Here is an 18,811-nt window from a genome sequence, read left to right on the forward strand (position 1 = left end):
AAGTCCAAGGCCTTATAAGCATTTCAATGTTTGAATGGTGTCTCTAGCTAAAAGTATGTTGAAGCTGTAATTGTTGAGAAAAACAAAGGTTTTAAAGTTGTGCCCAATGGAGCAAAAATCATGAAAAATCCTAGAAAATCCCTGGAATATTTTAAAAAGTTCAAGGATTTGAAACACCAAAAGTCATAGCTGGAATAAGCTGAAAGAGCTGAACATTTTAATAGTTGATTGGTTAAAAAATATGAAATGTCCGAGCGGGGTCTTGAACCGGCCACCTCATGCACAAAGACTTCCCTATGTATTTCAATGGAGCGAAAATCCTGGAAAATTCTGGAATATCTTGAAAAGTTGATAGATTTGAAAAACTAAAAGTTCCTATCCTAGGCACTTTAACATTGGGAGTTGGGTCATCTGGACCCACTAGACCAGGGTTGGCTTTACAGCATTCAACAAAATAAAGAGAAACAGGAAAACAAAGGGACCAATAAATAACATAAAAAACATTCTTGAAAATCAGCTTGAGGTAAAAGTTGCCAACAGATTTGTCTCCTTACGGTTTGTCCAAGCCTTTTAAAAGGCCTATATCATGCTATTCTTAGGCCTTTCGCAGTAAATTATATCCATATATCTATACGGTTTATGATAATATATTACCTTTGGAACATTAAAGAACACCTTGTTTTTAAATTAAATTTTAGTTATTATCCTGAGTTCTTTTTCCAACCTGATCTCTGAGGTACCGCCTTTCATTCCTTGTAGGAATGCTGAAGACAAGGGAATGCTGAATTCCCGTTCATTTCGAAATTCTCATATAACGACATCATGACATCATCCGCGTTTTACCCACGAAAACAAACAACATCTGAACTTTTTCAAAGACGGATGTGCCTATTGAACATAGAAAAGTAAGTATGTAAGTAAATTTTATTTGTATAGCACCTTTCACAGACAGAAGTCACAAGGTGCTTCACAGGTTAAAATATGTATATATACGTATAAAAAAATAAAAGATAAAAAGCATAAACCGCGTAAAACAATCATCTCAAGCCCAATAAAAGTAGTTACAGTTAAAATTGTTTGCAAAAATAAAAAAGTTTTCAGTTGACTTTTAAAAGAATTCACAGAGCCCAGGGAATGCAAGGACAACAGGAGCTCATTCTAGAAAAGGAAAGCGTTTTTGCAGATTTGGTAGCTCTGCTGAGAAAGTGTTTGTTTGTGTTAGCCCGGGGGCCGGTGCTGGCACCACAGACTGTTCTTGGAAGGGGCTGTTTCTCATTTATTGAGAATGTGAGAGCCCAGTTGTTTTTGTGGATTGGGAGGGGCTGGTGCTGAGAGAGCAGAGTTTTAAAGGAATACTCAGAGATGCATAAATGAAGCAAAATACGGCTTTGAAGTTGTTTTTCATGAGGAATTAACCATACAGTACACAAAAGCTCAAAAAAGTTGATTTTCCATGATAAACGCCCTTTAAACAACAGGTAATTGCATTTTCACACAAGTTTCACTTAACAGAATTACAGTTTCGTAATATAAAAAAACGCTGCCTTAATGCAACGCTGTATAATTGTATCTTGCTGTCATTATAGGCAACGAAACTCTAAAGGACCTGTTATAACATGAAAACCAGGCATTTTAGTCCCCCAGGCTACTGCAACCGGTTTAACCGTTACTAACGTGACTGTGTTAAATGAGTAATTTACCAGTCAGTAATTGGCTGTATCTTTCTATTCCGGAGAGTAAACTGCCATCAAATGAAACTACTGGTAGGTTCAATGGATCATGGCTGACCTGTGATCCGTACGAATCACTAACCATGGTTTGGATTGCCGCAGCTCTGTGCGCATCATCTAAATCAATTTTTCGCTAACATTGAAAGCAAGTTGCGTGTCAAATTTACTTCTGCTGCCTTTGTTTCACATGCATCAAAGTCATCACTGGATGCTTTTCCAAAAGGGTGTTGTTAAACCTGATGCTACCAACATGTGTGGGAGGAGATACCATCAAAAGTTTTTTTTGCCCTCATAATGGAAGACAGGGAAGATGTTCAAAGAACAGGACTTTTTAGTTTGAAGAGCTCTCCAAAGGTGTGGGTAAACATATTGTAGTGGCGGTCACGTGCATGTTGGGTCTGCTAGCAGCAGGGGATTGTGGGATGCGGACCCCTGGTCAATATAGGGCTCAGCATGAGTGTTTCTTTTTGCCCTAGTTTCTTTTCATATGGCAGTTTTGTTGTTCCACCTTAGTTTATTCTTCCTGTTATGTTTGTTTCTTTTTGTTGCACCATGATTGTCATGATTTTCCTAGCGTGGCGGACCCAGGTGCTGGAACCCAGAAACAAGACAGGTGAGTGGCAGGTAAGAATAGATTTATTTCTTCCAGGATCGTGAGACTTGGAGTTAGCGATGGTCCAGATAAGGCTGTGGCTTGTGGCATGACTGGAGGTGCTAGCGTGGTCAGTGTAGGCCAAGAGGTCCGAAACCAGGTTTCCGAGGGGTTGGTAGGGAGTCCAACTGACGTCACTCATGAATTGGGATTCCTGAAGCAGGAGAACAGCGTTAAAACCAGAACGAGAGCAAAGACAAGAATAGATAATAACATGACGAGACCAGGTTTAGTCACCATAAGGGGCAACGAACTGGTGTTGAATGATAGGGTTGAGTGTCCTTTTGAGCTGCAGAGGAGGATGAGCTGAGTGGCGACAGCTGGTGGTGGTTAGGAGTGGAGCAGAGCTGGAGGGGGAGGAGACTGACCGAGCACCATGACAATGATTGTGGGAAGGGGAGAGGGTGATTACCCATGTGGAGTGTTCAATGTTGTGTGTGTTCAAAATAAATGGGCTTGCTATGCTGAAAAGGAGATTATGCTCTCAGCTTCTCTTTCTGCCTCCTCCTCTCTGAGACTGTTCAGAATCGTGTGGTGTATGGGACATGGACAGCTCTCCAGCGCAGCCAGTTGATTGACAGCTCCACTGGTTGACTGTTTGTCCCCAGTTTTTCCCCGCTACAAGTGACGTACCAGCTGGTCGTTACAATGTTTTAATCTCTTTGTTAATAATATCATACAGGGACTGCAGGGTGCTGTCCCATCCTGCCTCAAATCCTCAACTATTGTCCCTCTGCCCAAAACATCCACAATCACAGGCCTCAAGGACTATAGACCCGTCGCCCTGACCCCGATCATTACAAAATGCTTTGAGAAACTGGTACGTAACCACATTACCTCATGCCTTCCATCAACACTTGACAGCTACCAGTTTGCTTACAGGGCGAACAGGTCCACAGAAGGTGCCATCACCACCACTCTCCACACTGCTTTGTCCCATCTGGAGCAACCGGGGAGCTACGTGAGGCTGCTGTTTGTGGATTTCAGTTCCGCCTTTAACAACATACTTCCTCACAGACTTGTTTCCAAACTGGAGGCCCTCGGACTCCCCACCTCCACATGCCTCTGGATTTTGGACTTCTTGACAGCCCGCCCCCAGAGGGTTAGAGAAGGGTCCCACACGTCGACAGCTATCACCCTCAGTACCGGCTCCCCACAGGGCTGTGTGCTGAGCCCCCTGCTGTACACCCTCTACACACAAGACTGCACCCCCACCCACCCCAGCAATACCATCATTAAGTTTGCAGACGACACCACAGTAGTGGGGCTTATCTCTGGGAATGATGAGTCTGCTTACCGGGACGAGGTGGAGCGGCTCTGTGTCTGGTGTGAAAAAAACAATCTAATCCTCAACACAACAAAGACCAAGGAATGGTGGTGGACTACAGGAGGAAAAAAACAGATATTCAGCCACTGTCTATTGGTGGAGATTGTGTGGAGAGGGTGGCTGCTTTCAAGCTCCTGGGCGTCACCATTGAGCAGGACCTGACCTGGAGCGCCAACACCACTGCTCTGGTGAAGAAGGCCCAGCAGAGATTGTATTTTCTCAGTCTTTTAAAGAAAAACAAACTGAGTGAGAAACTACTAGTGTCCTTCTACCGCTGCTCAATAGGGAGCATTTTAACATACTGTGTCTGTGCCTGGTTTGCCAGTTGCACAGCTGCGGCTAGGACAGCTCTCCAGAGAGTCACCTCGAGAGCCCAGAAGATCATTGGCTGCCCTCTCCCATCCCTGGAAGAACTGTACAGTTCCCGCTGCCTAAAAAAGGCTCAAAACATTCTGCTGGATCCATCACACCCCGGACATTCTCTGTTTGAACTGCTGCCCTCAGGCAGAAGATACAGGACAATAAAAACAAAAACAAACACATTAAAAAACAGCTTCTATCCAAGAGCCATCGTGGCCTTAAACGCTGCTAAATAAAGTTAATTTATTAGGGAAGCGTGCAATAACTGGAGAAGGTGTAACCTCCTTTTTATATTTTTTGTATATTTTTAACATATCTTTCTTGTATTGTCTTATTTCGCAGTTTATTTTTTATTCTTACTTTGACTTTTTATTCCACCGTAAAAATTGCACTGTAATTTCGTTGTACATGTACAATGACAATAAAGATATTTCTATTTCTATTTCTAACCCTTGTGCTAGCCTAGGCACTTTAACATTGCGAGTTGGGTCATATAGACCCACTAGACCGTGTGCTGAACCTTTTTTCTTCATGATTTGAGAACCTCACTGGTGTCCATGGATTACATGAAATCTTTCCACCTTATCCACCTTTTTCATGGTAGGGATAACACGTCAATGTAAGGGTGGGGTCATCTAAGATAGCGCAAGGGTTAAAGCAGATACAGTCCAAATCATGCACCATAAAAACGTTTGATCATATAAAGTTTATTTGGCAACATTTTGTTCAAGATAACTCCAGAACCAAGATAAAGGTCTCTTTACCACAATTGTGTTGTTGTTGACAGGTAATCCAAGGTGTGTCAGTGTGAATGTGGGTGTGTGTCTAATGCACTCATTGACTTGCACAATGTTAAATACCTGTAAAGAAAAGTATGTTTGCCTGAACCATCTTCAACCCTGCCATCCGTTTATTGACTGCTTTTTTTTACACACGAAATGATTTTTAATTTGCTTTGAATTTTGTTTATGGCCCTTGCCTTGCTCTCTCTTGGACTCTCTGCAGGGTGGGGAGTGGTTGCCTGGAGCGTCGGGGGATTCTCCCGTGAACTCCGAGGTGGTTGTGGCGTGCTTGTCTGCAGGGGTCTCTCCGTGGGCGGGACCCAGCCTGGCACAGTGGGAGATATTCTTCTGGCAGGGCAGGAGCTTGTACTCTCCATGCTCCTGTGCCCCCCCTGTTCCCTGTTCTCTGGTGTTGGGGGTCCCTGTGGCGGACCTGGCCTGGGTGTCTGATGTGATTGCCCGACGGGCAGATTTTTCTATCTTCTACATCTGGGGGTCCTGGCTGCTGCTTCAGCAGGGTCACCTTGGTGAAGGAGTTTGGTAAAGAAGCTCGGTGTGGGGTGACCGGGCACTCTCCTTATAAACTTTCATCATCCACCACAGTAGAACATACACACTTACTGGAGCACAGATGCCAGCTCACCTTTGCACAAATAGTATGCGTGATAGAATGAAATGCTTTACATGTCTGTGTTTGTATGCACAAGTACAGTAGGTTCCGTATTTTTCGTACCATTTGGCACACTTAGGAAAATCAATAATTTGATGCACCTTATGTAGGAATCCTGGCTGTGGTTAGTGATCACCAATTGATTTTGTTTGATACACGGCGCTCCAAAATCTGTCAAAATGTTTTTAGAATGACTTTGGTAAACTTGAAAGCCACACCGCTTAGTGGATTGTTGGGGTATTGTGTAGTCAGGAGCCAGGTGACGTGAGACGTACTACTGTATGCTTTAACTGTTTGTAAATGAGTTGAACTAATGTGGCTTGTAGTCCAAAAATGTTACCTTTATGACTACAAACCCCTTTTTACTTTTCTTTAACCAGAGAGCCACAATGATGGGGTAAAAGATCCAAATGTGGCTCCAGAGCTTCGGTGATGCAGACCCCAGACCATGTCTGAATATTCAGACGTTTTTCAAATAAGTGACCTATCTCCTACTTTCTCATGTCTTAAGTAACCATGCAAATTTCTGTCATCTTGCCCTGAGATTTAACATACATCAGCTCTCACTGTATATGAGGTATTTGGTTTTGTCCTTTATCTTTCTTAAATATTTGCCCTAAGTGCGAAGTTTTGCATATTGTTTTGGTGCCCATACTAAACGAGGGACTATGACTTCAGTCTTGTAATGAATCAGTGGGTCAAAGCAGTACTCAGAAGAAAGTATTCTGCTGGGTTTGTTAAGCCAGAAATACTTGTTTAAATGACTCTCATCATGCCACAAAGCTTCAACATTGTTCAGTTTATCCTCCATTGTGTTCAAATAGCAATAATCTGCCAACGCTTTAACTTTATCGCATGACCCTCCAAAGACTGCCGCATGGTAATAATAATCCCCTTCTGTCATGTAGGCTTTGGATTTGGGGTTTCTATCATAGGTGAACTGTGTCTTTGGAAGTTTGTAATAGTAGACGTGCAGCACAGCCACAGACTCCCCGAGAGCCTCAGAGCCGAAGCGCCCCTTAAATTCCTGATCTACATCCAAACAAAAGACATAATTGAAGTTGTGACGGAGCTCTTTTTCAATTATTTCTGATATGGTCTTCATCCTCATCATTGATATGTCCTGCCACCTGCTGTACCTCTCCACCTTGATCACTTTCAGGTGTCGCCGAGGAGCTAAAGTGATGTTTGGTACTTTTTCTGGTTGATCAGTAAACACATAGAAGGTTACAGGAAGTCCAACCATGAAGTGTTTTTCGGCCGAAGTCAAAAAGGTGTTTAAGTAGGCGTCCAAGTACCTTAGTAAAGATAGAGAAAATAATGGTTATGATGTTTCTTCTGAATTTATTAAAAACTAATGTTACTATTCTTGTTTTTTTTTCTTAAAAGATTTTGAATCTTCTAAATTTTAAAAGTTACAAGAGAACAGCCATTTTTTTATAATAAATAATTGAGTATAATTGTAGATATATATTTATTGAACAGCTCTTTAGATATCTTGATATAAAGACTAATAACAGAAAGAAATGTGTCTGGTGTAATAACAAACAAATAAATATTGTAATAATTATTGTGGAGCTTTTTTGCTGCCCTTGTTGATTACCCCTAGTACTGTGCATTTTGTTAGATGGGCAGCATAGCTTGATATGTGAGTAAAAAGTTTACCATATTCACTTAAAACTGAGCTAATAATACTGTATGAGTATAAGCTATAAGCTCACTATGTGTTTTAGTGGGAGGTAGGGTTAAACCTATAACTCTGTTGTTATTAGAGTTGCTTGCCAAGACTTTGGCATCAAGCATTTCAGCAGGACTCACACTAAAAAAAACACTAAAAAAAATACAGTCCTTAGCCAAAGTAGTAAAGTAACATTGAACATAGTGTTAAGGTTTCAGAGTTAACATAACTATTTTGGGTTTTAACAACTGACACCATCTGTGCAACTTTAACCCTAAAAAGTGTTGAATAACCCCCACAGAATTATTTTTACTCTGCGCATTTTAACTCCTAGCATGAACACCAACACTTGGAAAATGGGGGTTGGGCCATACACCAGTTATTACAGTTATTACAGTTTGAATACAAAGACTTGACACTGGGAAATTTGCTGTGCCTTTTAAGATTTTATTCATTCATAAGACTTTAGTCGAGTAAATTTGATTTGATTCAGGGATAATACTAAGAGTGTTTATTTATCAAAGACTTAGAATAAACGAACCTTCCGACTGCAAACACAGTTAGAGCCACAGTTGTTTTTGCCTCCAGGTGTTCCTTGTCATAAAAATTGGGGTCAAACATGAGTTCCCATATTATAGGAGCATTCCATGATGTGCGTGTCTGAACATCTTGCCTGGCCCTAAAATAAAAATAAAAGTAAATGACGTTTAGAAATTTTACATTAAATGTTTAAAACATTTTCTTTTTTTTTCAATAGGTCATTTGGATTGCAGTGTGTGTGTTTTTTCACGAGTGACAGTTAAAGAAAAAGTTGGCAAAAAAAAGGGAATTATAAAAGTAAACAAGGTTCCAACCACTAATGATTTCTTCTTCTTGGACATATTTAAAAAGTGAAACCAGCTTGGAACTGTAATCTATTTATTTTCCAGCACAATATACAGGGGAAAAAAGATGTTTACACATATTATTTAAAGAAAAGAAACTTAAATAGGGGAAAAAAAATAAGACTAGCATAAATCATACTTTTGTTCTTTCATTTCTAAATCTATAATGTTTAGCATCGTGAAAAAGAGAAAAGAAGTCCAGCTCCTCCAAAATATGTAATATGTTTTTGGTGTTTTGATGTTAAAAGTTTGAATAAATGCAGCCTTTATTTTCACAACACTGAAGTCTCAGAGCATATCTACATGTTTAAATGCACACGTTGCAATAAAGGGGAGCAAATTAATGTTTGATGTGTGTGGAACAAAATGAGGATGAACCTTTCTTGCAATAGGAGACCGGTGTAACTTGAGAAGGTTTAAACAAATAAATGTTGTTGTACACACTAAACCACATTAAAGCTCAGTTGCACAATGAACGCAGCTGAAGCATGCATACTGGCAGAACCCACATTACACTTACAGAAGACAAAAAGTCAGTTAAAGAAAAGAAAATAGAAAAAGAAAATTCCAGAAAAATGTACACAATATACTAGAACACAATAACTTAAAGAAAAGACAAGGTTTGAAGAGGTGGAAATGCCTTTTATTTCTAATGTGATTTAACAAGTTTACTTCAAAACATAATAATCTTTTATAATTAATTGATTGCATTCACTTAATTTAATCAAACAAAACAAACAATGTTTTTACAACTCTCCCCAATTTTTTAATTTTCCTTATTTTAAAAACTTTACTTTTATATACATATATTTCCAGGTGGCAGTTGGAATAAATAACAAGAAGTAAATATGATTAAAGAAACAAACAAGAAAATGTTAAGGGGCAAAAACAAAGGACTTACTCATAATTGAGTGTGTCATCCAGAGAAACCGTGGGTCTCAGTGTTGCTTGACTTAAAACTGGTAGGTTTTTCAAAAAGGAAACCTTAGGAAAATATTGAAAACTTGATAAAAAAAAAGGAAAAAAAAACATGTTAATGGTTAAACTTTTTGCTATAGCTTAAATTGTGCTTAGAAATGTTGGAAACACCAAATTTTCATACCTTGCACGTAAAGCAATAAAACTAAGGACAAGGAGTAAACAGCTGAAAAACACTGCAGAAATCCTTTGCCTAGCATCGTGGAAAAAGAAAAACTCAACTGTTACATAAATCATTTTAAACTTTAGCTTTTATACCTACAGTTATGTGATACAAGTTTTTACAAGTCTTTAATTACTTAGATCAAAAATGATAATTTATTTTTAAATTAGGTTGATAATATACAAATCCCTGAATTATTCTTGGTTTTTAGATGCAGTTTAAAGTTATTTCAATATTTGTATTATTTATATAATCTGTTTTCTGTTTTTTTTAAACAATGTAGAAGCAAAGCTTTTTTTGTTTGAATTAATTGAAAAACGATACCTCATGACTTCTCTTTATTCTGTGCCAAAGTTTTTCGAAGACGAACGTAAACTTTTTCTAGAACCTAAAAGCACATCAAATACATTTTAACAAGGAAATGAAAGAGGTTCCAGGAACAGGCTTTGCACGGCCACATGTGCAGTGATCAAACAGACAAAAACTTCCTGAATCAGCGAGTCTGTTATGATAAAAACACACACACAAAAAAAAAAGGCTTGGGGATATCAAATAAAGAATTAAACCAATTAAACATACTCTGCATTACTTCAATAGTGAAGATTATACTTATACTATTAAAGCAGAACAACACAATCTGTCAGAAAAAGTGTGTGTGTGTGTGTGTATATATATATATATATATATATATATATATATATATATATATATATATATATATATATATATATATATATATATATATATATAACCATATATATAGACATTTAAATTACTATTCTACTTTTAAGGTACAACTTATTACATTTCACATGTCCCCTTAGAAAAGATGAGAAAGAAAAACTTTAGTACACGTTCTTTTTTTATCTCTCTCAATAAATACACTGAAACAGACAATGTGATCATGTTTAAAATGCAGTTTCTCTATGTTTAATGTATATGTATATACAAAAACATATTTAGATCTAATTGCAAAGATGATAGAAATCAACAAAAATGTGTTCTCCTTTTTATAATCAATTAACTGTTTTTATCCCTGAAATATTGTTAGCAAGAATATAAATGGTTGCTTACCTGATTATAAATCAGTCCAACAAAAAAACAGGTTTCTGTAACTGCAGTATTACATAGAATCAAGGTCTGTTCTCCGTGACTGCCATTGTCTAACTGTACAGTGTACATATAGACCGACATTCAAAACAGGAAGCAATGACAGGCTCTTCTGGTTTCAGAAGACTCAAAATTCATTTGATTACTGACAATCCAGAAGCACTGCTGTAGATTCTCTACTATCGAGTAGTTTTAAGTATCACATATATAGTTGGGTATTTCCCTATATGTTTTGAGCAGATCTGAAATAATAAAAGAATTAATGCACGCATAAAGAATGCACAAATTTAAAAAGCAATGCATTCAAATTAATATACACATTTTTATTTTTAAGTGTCTAACGACACACAAGTCAAAGACAGAGCATTTCATTGAGTACCATCAAAGATTACTACCTTAAGGTGATTTTCAATTCTCTTAAGTTGCATTTTGCCAACAGGACTACTTGCTACAATACCACAAGACTCTGTAAATTCCAGTATGTGAAGAAACTGGATTTTCTAGAAAGGACTGTATTAAATTTTAGTTCGTAACCCCGTCAGTTTCTTACACACAGAAATAATGAATAATGACTCAGAGACAGTAACTTAGCTTTTGTGGAGGTTTTACTTCGCACAAACACGAAGGGGACAGACATGAACATGGTACATTCAAAGTCCGAACCAACGAGCTCAGGGATGGGCTTTGGTATAAAAACCCTGCATTAGCATATTCAGAAGATGGTCTGAGGATCTTCGTGTGAAAATCACGCCCACAGGTTACTGCTGGAGGGAAGCTCCAAGGCTAAAGTGAAGATAAGTCTGAGGCCTGCTCAGCAGAAAACATGCACAGAAAAGAGGGAGTATGGGAAGAAACTGTTAGAACAATAGTTTGGCTGTGCTTTCTTCAAATGTAATATAATTTTGAGATGACAATACATGCTCAGTGAATTAAGTTTAAACCATTAGTGTAATAAAAGTTAAAGGCAGTTTCTAACTATTCTTCACATACCCCCCTGTTTGTCATATTAAAATTATACATGGATAGTCAGCAGAACTCCTGTCATCATCAACCATACACCATTTCACGAAGATTTTCAGTATAGGCAGCATATCGGCTCTGCATCGAAAACAAAAATGTAGAGGTACATGTAAATACAAAAGAAAACATAAAATCAACGTGAATAAATGAGCATATCAGAGGTGGTAGGTGATACATGAGTGTTGATGCGAAAACCTCCAGGGCTAAACTTATACCGTCTGTGTGAAACATTCAGTGAGCAGTCAGGGAGGGCAAAACTCATCAACGGCTCTGTGCCCCTCAGCAGTCATCCGTAAGGATACGCATGCATCACCAGTCCAGACCTCGGCACAAAATTATTAATTAAAGTTACATAGAACAAGAAACATAATAAGAAATAAAGAAAATAAACAAATTGAAATCGAACAAAAGAAAAACAATAAAATAAATCTGTAAAGACCAGTTTCAACCACGAGCGGATGCGAATTAGGTTAAGTGTAGGCATAATGCTGATAGAGTTGGCCTGACAGCGATAATTCATTTGACACATGGAATCCAACAGGTGACGAAAAGAAAAAAAGAAAAACAACACACAGAGGACCGGAGTGACTAGTTTTATCAGTACACTCCACCAGAAGTAAACCAATAAAGTGGGGACCCAGACCAGTAGGCGTCAGTCATCTGAGAAGAAATGTTTGATTTAAGGGCCTTGACCTCACTGATGATGTGAATGAGATCTCCAGAGGAAGAGGGAATAAAAGTACAAGATGAAACCACGAGCAACAGCTGGACCCATGTCAGCTGGTTCGAAGCTCACTGTAGCTGGAAGAGAGCAGCGCTAGAGGAAACACACCAGGGAGCGCCCTCTCGCCAGGAGTAGTGTCACACTGCGGCGGCTTCGTAGTTGGACTTCAACCAGGGATGCGTCTCAAAATGTCAGTCTCGTAGGCTCTCAGCAATTTACAGTGGCTTACGTGAATCCAGGAGGGTCGTTCAGCAATGTGTACTGTAGGTGGCATGGTGAGGAGAACCTTGTAGGGGCCCGTCCACCTCGGGTGTGACCAATCAGTCCGTTGAATGGCCTTCGAGTAAAGCAGGTCACCGACAGGGGTCTTCTGGTCAGGATGCAGAGTCTGTGGGGAGGAGAGAGCTGGAGGCAGACTCAATGCGTTCCTTTGTTCTCACAGCTTTCTTCAAATACTCATGTAAATCATCAATGGTGTCAGTAGAGCCAGGCATGAGAGTAGAAAAAAAAAAAATCAGGAAAAAAATAAAATAAATAAAAATTAAAAAATAAAAATTGTGAAAAAACACATTGAAAGTGAAACAGACAAGAACTGCGTCTCATTTTAACAGCAGCATGAACAGGCTGATAACAGTTTGACTAATGGTAATGCTTGGACGGAAGGGAGTAGAGCACACTGCATGTGATTCTGGAGAATTCGCACAAGAGAATCACAGGTGACATTGTTTCAACTATCAGCCGCGCAAACAGCTGCAGCTTACAGCGAGTGAGTAAAGGTGGGGGCTGATCAGATAAGGTGGTGAGGTCCAGGGAGAGAGAAATAATTTTGCTAGAAACAGAAACTAAATGTCCCGAAAAATTTAACCTGTGCTTGGGCCAGCTGGAGTTTAGTCTTACCGCACTTATTCCCCTGAGAGTTGAAACTTAGAACGATTAGCAGACATGTCCATTAAAAAAAAACGTAAGGCGAGTTAGTGAACCAGAGACCCTCAGGAATGCTTTTAAGGGGTCAATCCTGATTTACAAGCAGAAATGCAGGGACCTGATTAGTGGGGTCAGAAGGCTGCAATCAGACTTTTTATGAGCAGGGGAGAGTGAACTAAAAAAAAAAAGGAAGGCTGCACCAGCCATCCGAGTCTGATCATGTTTATACAAGAGGGAGGTCTGTCCTCCACAAAATGATCCACATCTGCTTTGTAAGAAATGATACTTTCTATTGCTTTTTCTGAACATCTACCCTAGTCCATGTCCTAAACACTAAAATACCCCCAAAAAACATACTAAAACACGTCCTATCATTATTCGGAGAGCAGAGAAAGCTTTTATATCTGCTTACAATGGAGAAATCACCCCTCCTTTCTGCGAGTCCTCATCAGCCTGTCTGCAGGCTCGGGCACGCGCACTCTGATCTGTGAAGCTGTCCCCCCCTCCTTCTACTCTGTCCTGCACTCTGAGGCTGCTTAACTTTCTATGAAATCCATAATCTTTAAACCATTTATCCAAATACTTGATTTATGTCTGATCCTGACTTCCCACATACTTCCAAACTTTATGAAAAGTTTTCTGGACCTGATCAATGTGCTTTTTTTCTTTTTAGTGAGATTTTGTGAATGAGTCCCACCCATGTTTTCTAGGGTTATGAATGACGATCAGCCACAACGTTCTCAGGAATTCATAGACCACACCAGGCTTCTACAAGAGCTAAATCCCTTGCGGATGTGGCTGTCCTGAGAACCAGCTTCTCAATTTCAATCACAAACCAGAGCTCCCACCCAAGTAACCCTTTTTATGGATCCTCCAGCGCTGAATCTAATCAGCAGAAAAAGCTTGGAGAATCAGAAAAGAAGCCTAATTATTTGTCAACTGAGTCACCATATTCATTATGCATTTATTTAGAATAAGATATGAATCAAAGCCATCATGAGGCATTAATCAAAGCGAGCATACACCACAGAAGCCGTCGCAGAAAGCAGACACAGACAAGACATAAAAAACGTTACACACACATGAATTCCCCGGAGCTCCGTTTGTTCCCAAATGCCGTGCACGACGCGCCTTAACCGAATCTGTCCCTAAGCCGTCCACACAGCCGACAGCACGTTTCAACCGATTCTGTCCCTACGTCGGGACACACAGCTTCCGACGGGTTTCAACCTAATCTATCCCTACGTCGGGGACACACAGCTTCCGACGGGTTTCAACCGAATCTATCCCTACGTCGGGGACACACAGCTTCCGACGGGTTTCAACCTAATCTATCCCTACGTCGGGGACACACAGCTTCCGACGGGTTTCAACCTAATCTATCCCTACGTCGGGGACACACAGCTTCCGACGGGTTTTTCTCTTACGCTACACACTTCTCCCTGTCATCTCCCGTGAAGGAGGACACATGCACCCGCAGCAGGCTGACTGCAGGCGCTCCTGTGGTCAGCGTGCACGCGCAGCACTGTGACTGCACACGGCTCTCTCTGTTCTTCCCCAAGAGATGAGGCACCCACACACAAGACACAGACACAGTCAACATAAAACCCTAACAAGTAAAGAGAGGACAGACTTTCTGTGTGGCGTACTCACTTCAAGCAATGAACGTCGCTATTTGATGAGGGTCCGACGTCACCGGGGGCACCACCGGACCCAAGGGCGAGGGCCGCCGATCCTGAAGGCGGATTGGTCAATGCTGAGGCTGTGATCTCAGACCGCTAGCGGTTTTCAGGCAACCCCCCCCAGGGGTTCCAGCGATGTCCAGGGCGCGCGCCGGCCGGCTCAGAAGGACCAAATGTGAAGAAACTGGATTTTCTAGAAAGGACTGTATTAAATTTTAGTTCGTAACCCCGTCAGTTTCTTACACACAGAAATAATGAATAATGACTCAGAGACAGTAACTTAGCTTTTGTGGAGGTTTTACTTCGCACAAACACGAAGGGGACAGACATGAACATGGTACATTCAAAGTCCGAACCAACGAGCTCAGGGATGGGCTTTGGTATAAAAACCCTGCATTAGCATATTCAGAAGATGGTCTGAGGATCTTCGTGTGAAAATCACGCCCACAGGTTACTGCTGGAGGGAAGCTCCAAGGCTAAAGTGAAGATAAGTCTGAGGCCTGCTCAGCAGAAAACATGCACAGAAAAGAGGGAGTATGGGAAGAAACTGTTAGAACAATAGTTTGGCTGTGCTTTCTTCAAATGTAATATAATTTTGAGATGACAATACATGCTCAGTGAATTAAGTTTAAACCATTAGTGTAATAAAAGTTAAAGGCAGTTTCTAACTATTCTTCACACAGTACATCAAACGTTAAGAGTGAATTCTACTTTTTTGGGAATTAATATTTCATCGAAGCAGTACGGTGGCCCAGAAGGGTCACAAGACAACACATTAACTTTACACACAACACATTAACTTTACACACAACACATTAACTTTACACACAACATGTTAACTTTACACACAGCACAATAACTCACAACACAACATATTAACTCACAACACAACACAATAACTCACAACACAACACATTAACTAACAACACAACACATTAACTCACAACACAACACATTAACTCACAACACAACACAATAACTCATAACACAACACATTAACTCACAACACAACACATTAACTCACAACACAATAACTCACAACACATTAACTCACAACACAACACAATAACTCACGACACAACACAATAACTCACAACACATTAACTCACAACACATTAACTCACAACGGAAGTAAAGCTGCAATGGAAGTGCTTTTATTCTGAAATTTCCACTGGGCTGAGTGGCTAACTGCCTAACAGAAAGTAATGTCACAGTGAGCTGTGGAGGGAGCATGATTTTCTACAAGAGAAGCTAGCAGCAGCGTTGCCAGATTGGGCAGTTTTGGGTGTAAATTTGCGGTCAAAAATGCATAATTTGGGCGGTTTTAAGGTCGGTTCAGCGGGTTTTTTCCCACTCATGAATATATAATAGCGGCCTACGTTAGGCCGTGTGGCTTTTGGAGTTCTACTGAATCTCCGTGAACGGCAGAGCTTAATGGACCGGGCTCTGTATTCTAACCTGTTGTTGGGGGAGTGCAACGCCCCGCCTCTTAGAAATTGTGTTCATTAAAGCCTGACAGTGCGATCTCTCCACATTTGTCGTGTCAAGTGTTGGGGACCGCGTGCTTGTGTGAGAGGAAGAGGAAGAGGGAGCAGAAGAAAGGAGAGGAGCGGTGCAGGGACTGGGAGGGTGTGTGGGTGGGTGGGGGGTGTTGGGGACCGAGTGAGTGTGAGAGGAGGGGGCTGAAGAACGGAGAGGAGCGGAGCACGTGCAGCGACAGGGAGGGGTGTGAGTGCAGCTCGGAGGAGTGTGCGTTAACATTGTGTAGCTTCTCTTGTAGAAGAGACATGCTCCCTCCACAGCTCACTGTGACGTTACTTTCTGTTAGGCAGTTAGCCACTCAGCCCAGTGGAAATTTCAGAATGAAAGCACTTCCATTGCAGCTTTACTTCTGTTGTGAGTTAATGTGTTGTGTTGTGAGTTAATGTGTTGTGAGTTATTGTGTTGTGTTGTGAATTATTGTGTTGTGAGTTAATGTGTTGTGTTGTGTTGTGAGTTAATGTGTTGTGAGTTATTGTGTTGTGAGTTAATGTGTTGTGTTGTGAGTTAATGTGTTGTGAGCTAATGTGTTGTGTTGTGAGTTATTGTGTTGTGAGTTAATGTGTTGTGTTGTGAGCTAATGTTGTGTTGTGAGTTAATGTGTTGTGAGTTAATGTGTTGTGTTGTGAGCTAATGTTGTGTTGTGAGTTAATGTGTTGTGTTGTGAGCTAATGTGTTGTGTTGTGAGTTATTGTGTTGTGAGTTAATGTGTTGTGTTGTGAGCTAATGTTGTGTTGTGAGTTAATGTGTTGTGTGTAAAGTTAATGTGTTGTGTTTAAAGTTAATGTGTTGTGTGTAAAGTTAATGTGTTGTGTGTTAAGGTAATGTGTTGTGTGTAAAGTTAATGTGTTGTGTGTAAAGTTAATGTGTTGTGTGTAAAGTTAATGTGTTGTGTTGTGACCCTTCTGGGCCACCGTAAAGCAGCCATTTTGAAATGACAAGAAAAGTCCTTCCAATGACCCAGTAGAATGGTAATAAACTACAGGGCAGAAAACATGACCCACATTTTTAGGGAAAGTTTGGATTATGCTAATGAAATAGGGGTCTCAGAAAAGCATAGATTAAATATAACACGAAGGGTTATGTAGAGTTAACTAGCCAGTAAAACCATAATGATAGTATTATTTTGATAAACATGAGCTGTAAAAGACGATATTTTGCTGAACTGAATTACATAAAGACTGCAAATTAAAAAACCTTTAATCAGTAATTTGCCCAAACCGAAATCTTTAGCATAATAAATGAAAATTGTAATTGTTTTTATACCCTGAGATCATAACCTTTGTAACCTGAGATTCAACACACATCACCTGATAAAACTCTATATGTTTTAAATATGGGACCTATCTTCTATGCACAATGTTTCTCAAAATGCAAGTACCGTGCTTTATAATCTGGAGCGCCATATATAAACGTATTCTGATTGTTTTTATTGATGTCAAAGTGATTTTGAAAGGTAAACAATTCCTTGTCAAAGTGTCAGTCTTCTGTTTTTTCACAAGGTTGGGTGTTGGAAATCTTTTTTTTTCAACCAGTGTGCCGCGGCCCACTAGATATAGTCAGGTGTGCCGTGGGATATTATCCATTTTCACTGATCTAAAAACATTTACCATCTCAAGGATATCAGCTCTGTGTTCATCCAAACAGGCCCTGATAAAACACTAAGTAGTTAGGAATAAGAAAGATCATAAAAAATGTTTTTCTTTGTGTTTATTTAATTCTTTTAAAGACACTTTGATAACAATGACGGTACCGCGATTTAGCCACAGCTTCAGCTCTGTTTTCTGAAAAGTCCCTCCCCTTTAACTATCTCCACCAATCATTCTGGGACCTCTAATCATATGTCATCCGTCTGACCAATCAGAAGTGGTTAAAGTCCTCCCTCCCTGTTTCAATTTAGCTCATAAAGTCTCTTAGTTCCAACAAAAATAACAGCTAAAGCTCGTCTTTAGCGGTGTAGCTTTCTGCAGGATCCAGTGTCAGACCGTGGAAAAAGTTAAAAGAATGTACCTCAGAGAAACGAGCCTGTCTGGCATCACTACATCTCCCATGATGCATTGTGCTAAAGTCACAGCATCTCTACGCTACTATGAGTCTTCCCTGTTAAACTTCTTGAAACCACAATGAACACACAAACAGTTTTTAAATCTTCTTGATGAAATCAAAGGTCAACAGTTTAGTTCTCCTTCAAGGTTTGTGTTTATTAACAGCCAAACATCCCAGAGTTTGGTCCAAGTCATCTTTCTAACTGCAAAAATTTTCTAATAATGTCTTGATTGAAAGACAAATTCAGTTTCAGACTTCAGTCACTTTTGAAAAATTGAAAAGTTAAGCTTAGGTAGAAGTAGAAAAACATTTAAGAAAACACAATTAATCTGAATTGAAGGAAGTTAATAATCTAAAAAGAAATCAAATATTTTTGTTAAAGTTTTCAAAGACTTCATTTTTGATTAAGACAAAAGAAAAACTAATAAAACTTTTACATGTTTACTTTTTGAGTAGCTACAGAAAACATAAATGTTAGTTTTTTTGTGTAAAATTTATCAAATATATTGTGATCACATTGTTCAACAATTACAGTTGGCACT

At 39.7% G+C, this 18,811-nt stretch overlaps 1 protein-coding gene across 3 annotated transcripts; it reads right to left on the reverse strand.

Moving 5' to 3' along the window:
* Window positions 1-4,756: 4,756 nt before the first annotated feature.
* LOC101159083 (alpha-1,3-galactosyltransferase 2) lies at window positions 4,757-10,888 on the reverse strand. 3 transcript variants are annotated; one of them, XM_023952357.1, is made up of 6 exons: window positions 10,299-10,888; window positions 9,549-9,612; window positions 9,186-9,254; window positions 8,985-9,086; window positions 7,741-7,878; window positions 4,757-6,819 (listed from the first exon to the last, which is right to left on the reverse strand). In XM_023952357.1, exons 2-6 carry the CDS (start codon window positions 9,551-9,553, stop codon window positions 6,138-6,140), a joined length of 996 nt encoding a protein of 331 aa, XP_023808125.1. In that variant the 5' UTR covers window positions 9,554-9,612; window positions 10,299-10,888; the 3' UTR covers window positions 4,757-6,137. The 3 variants fall into 3 exon arrangements, with proteins under 3 accessions (XP_023808125.1, XP_011485803.1, XP_020567512.1); XM_011487501.3 differs by lacking the exon at window positions 10,299-10,888 and having other exon boundaries at window positions 9,549-9,865; XM_020711853.1 differs by lacking the exons at window positions 9,549-9,612; window positions 10,299-10,888 and having other exon boundaries at window positions 9,186-9,534.
* Window positions 10,889-18,811: the final 7,923 nt, after the last annotated feature.

The sequence above is a fragment of the Oryzias latipes genome, chromosome 3 (genome assembly GCF_002234675.1).
Source record: "Oryzias latipes chromosome 3, ASM223467v1".
Classification (NCBI taxonomy): domain Eukaryota; kingdom Metazoa; phylum Chordata; class Actinopteri; order Beloniformes; family Adrianichthyidae; genus Oryzias; species Oryzias latipes.

Bases quoted from the DNA above. Each gene is read 5' to 3' on its own strand.
- LOC101159083 (XM_020711853.1), bottom strand. From the start codon at position 9,298: ATGATTTATGTAACAGTTGAGTTTTTCTTTTTCCACGATGCTAGGCAA. The intron at 9,087-9,185 runs GTATGAAAATTT...TTTTTTATCAAG, and splicing joins TTTATTGCTTTACGTGCAAG to TTTTCAATATTTTCCTAAGG. The intron at 7,879-8,984 runs GTAAGTCCTTTG...TTTTTATTTTAG, and splicing joins GATGACACACTCAATTATGA to GGCCAGGCAAGATGTTCAGA.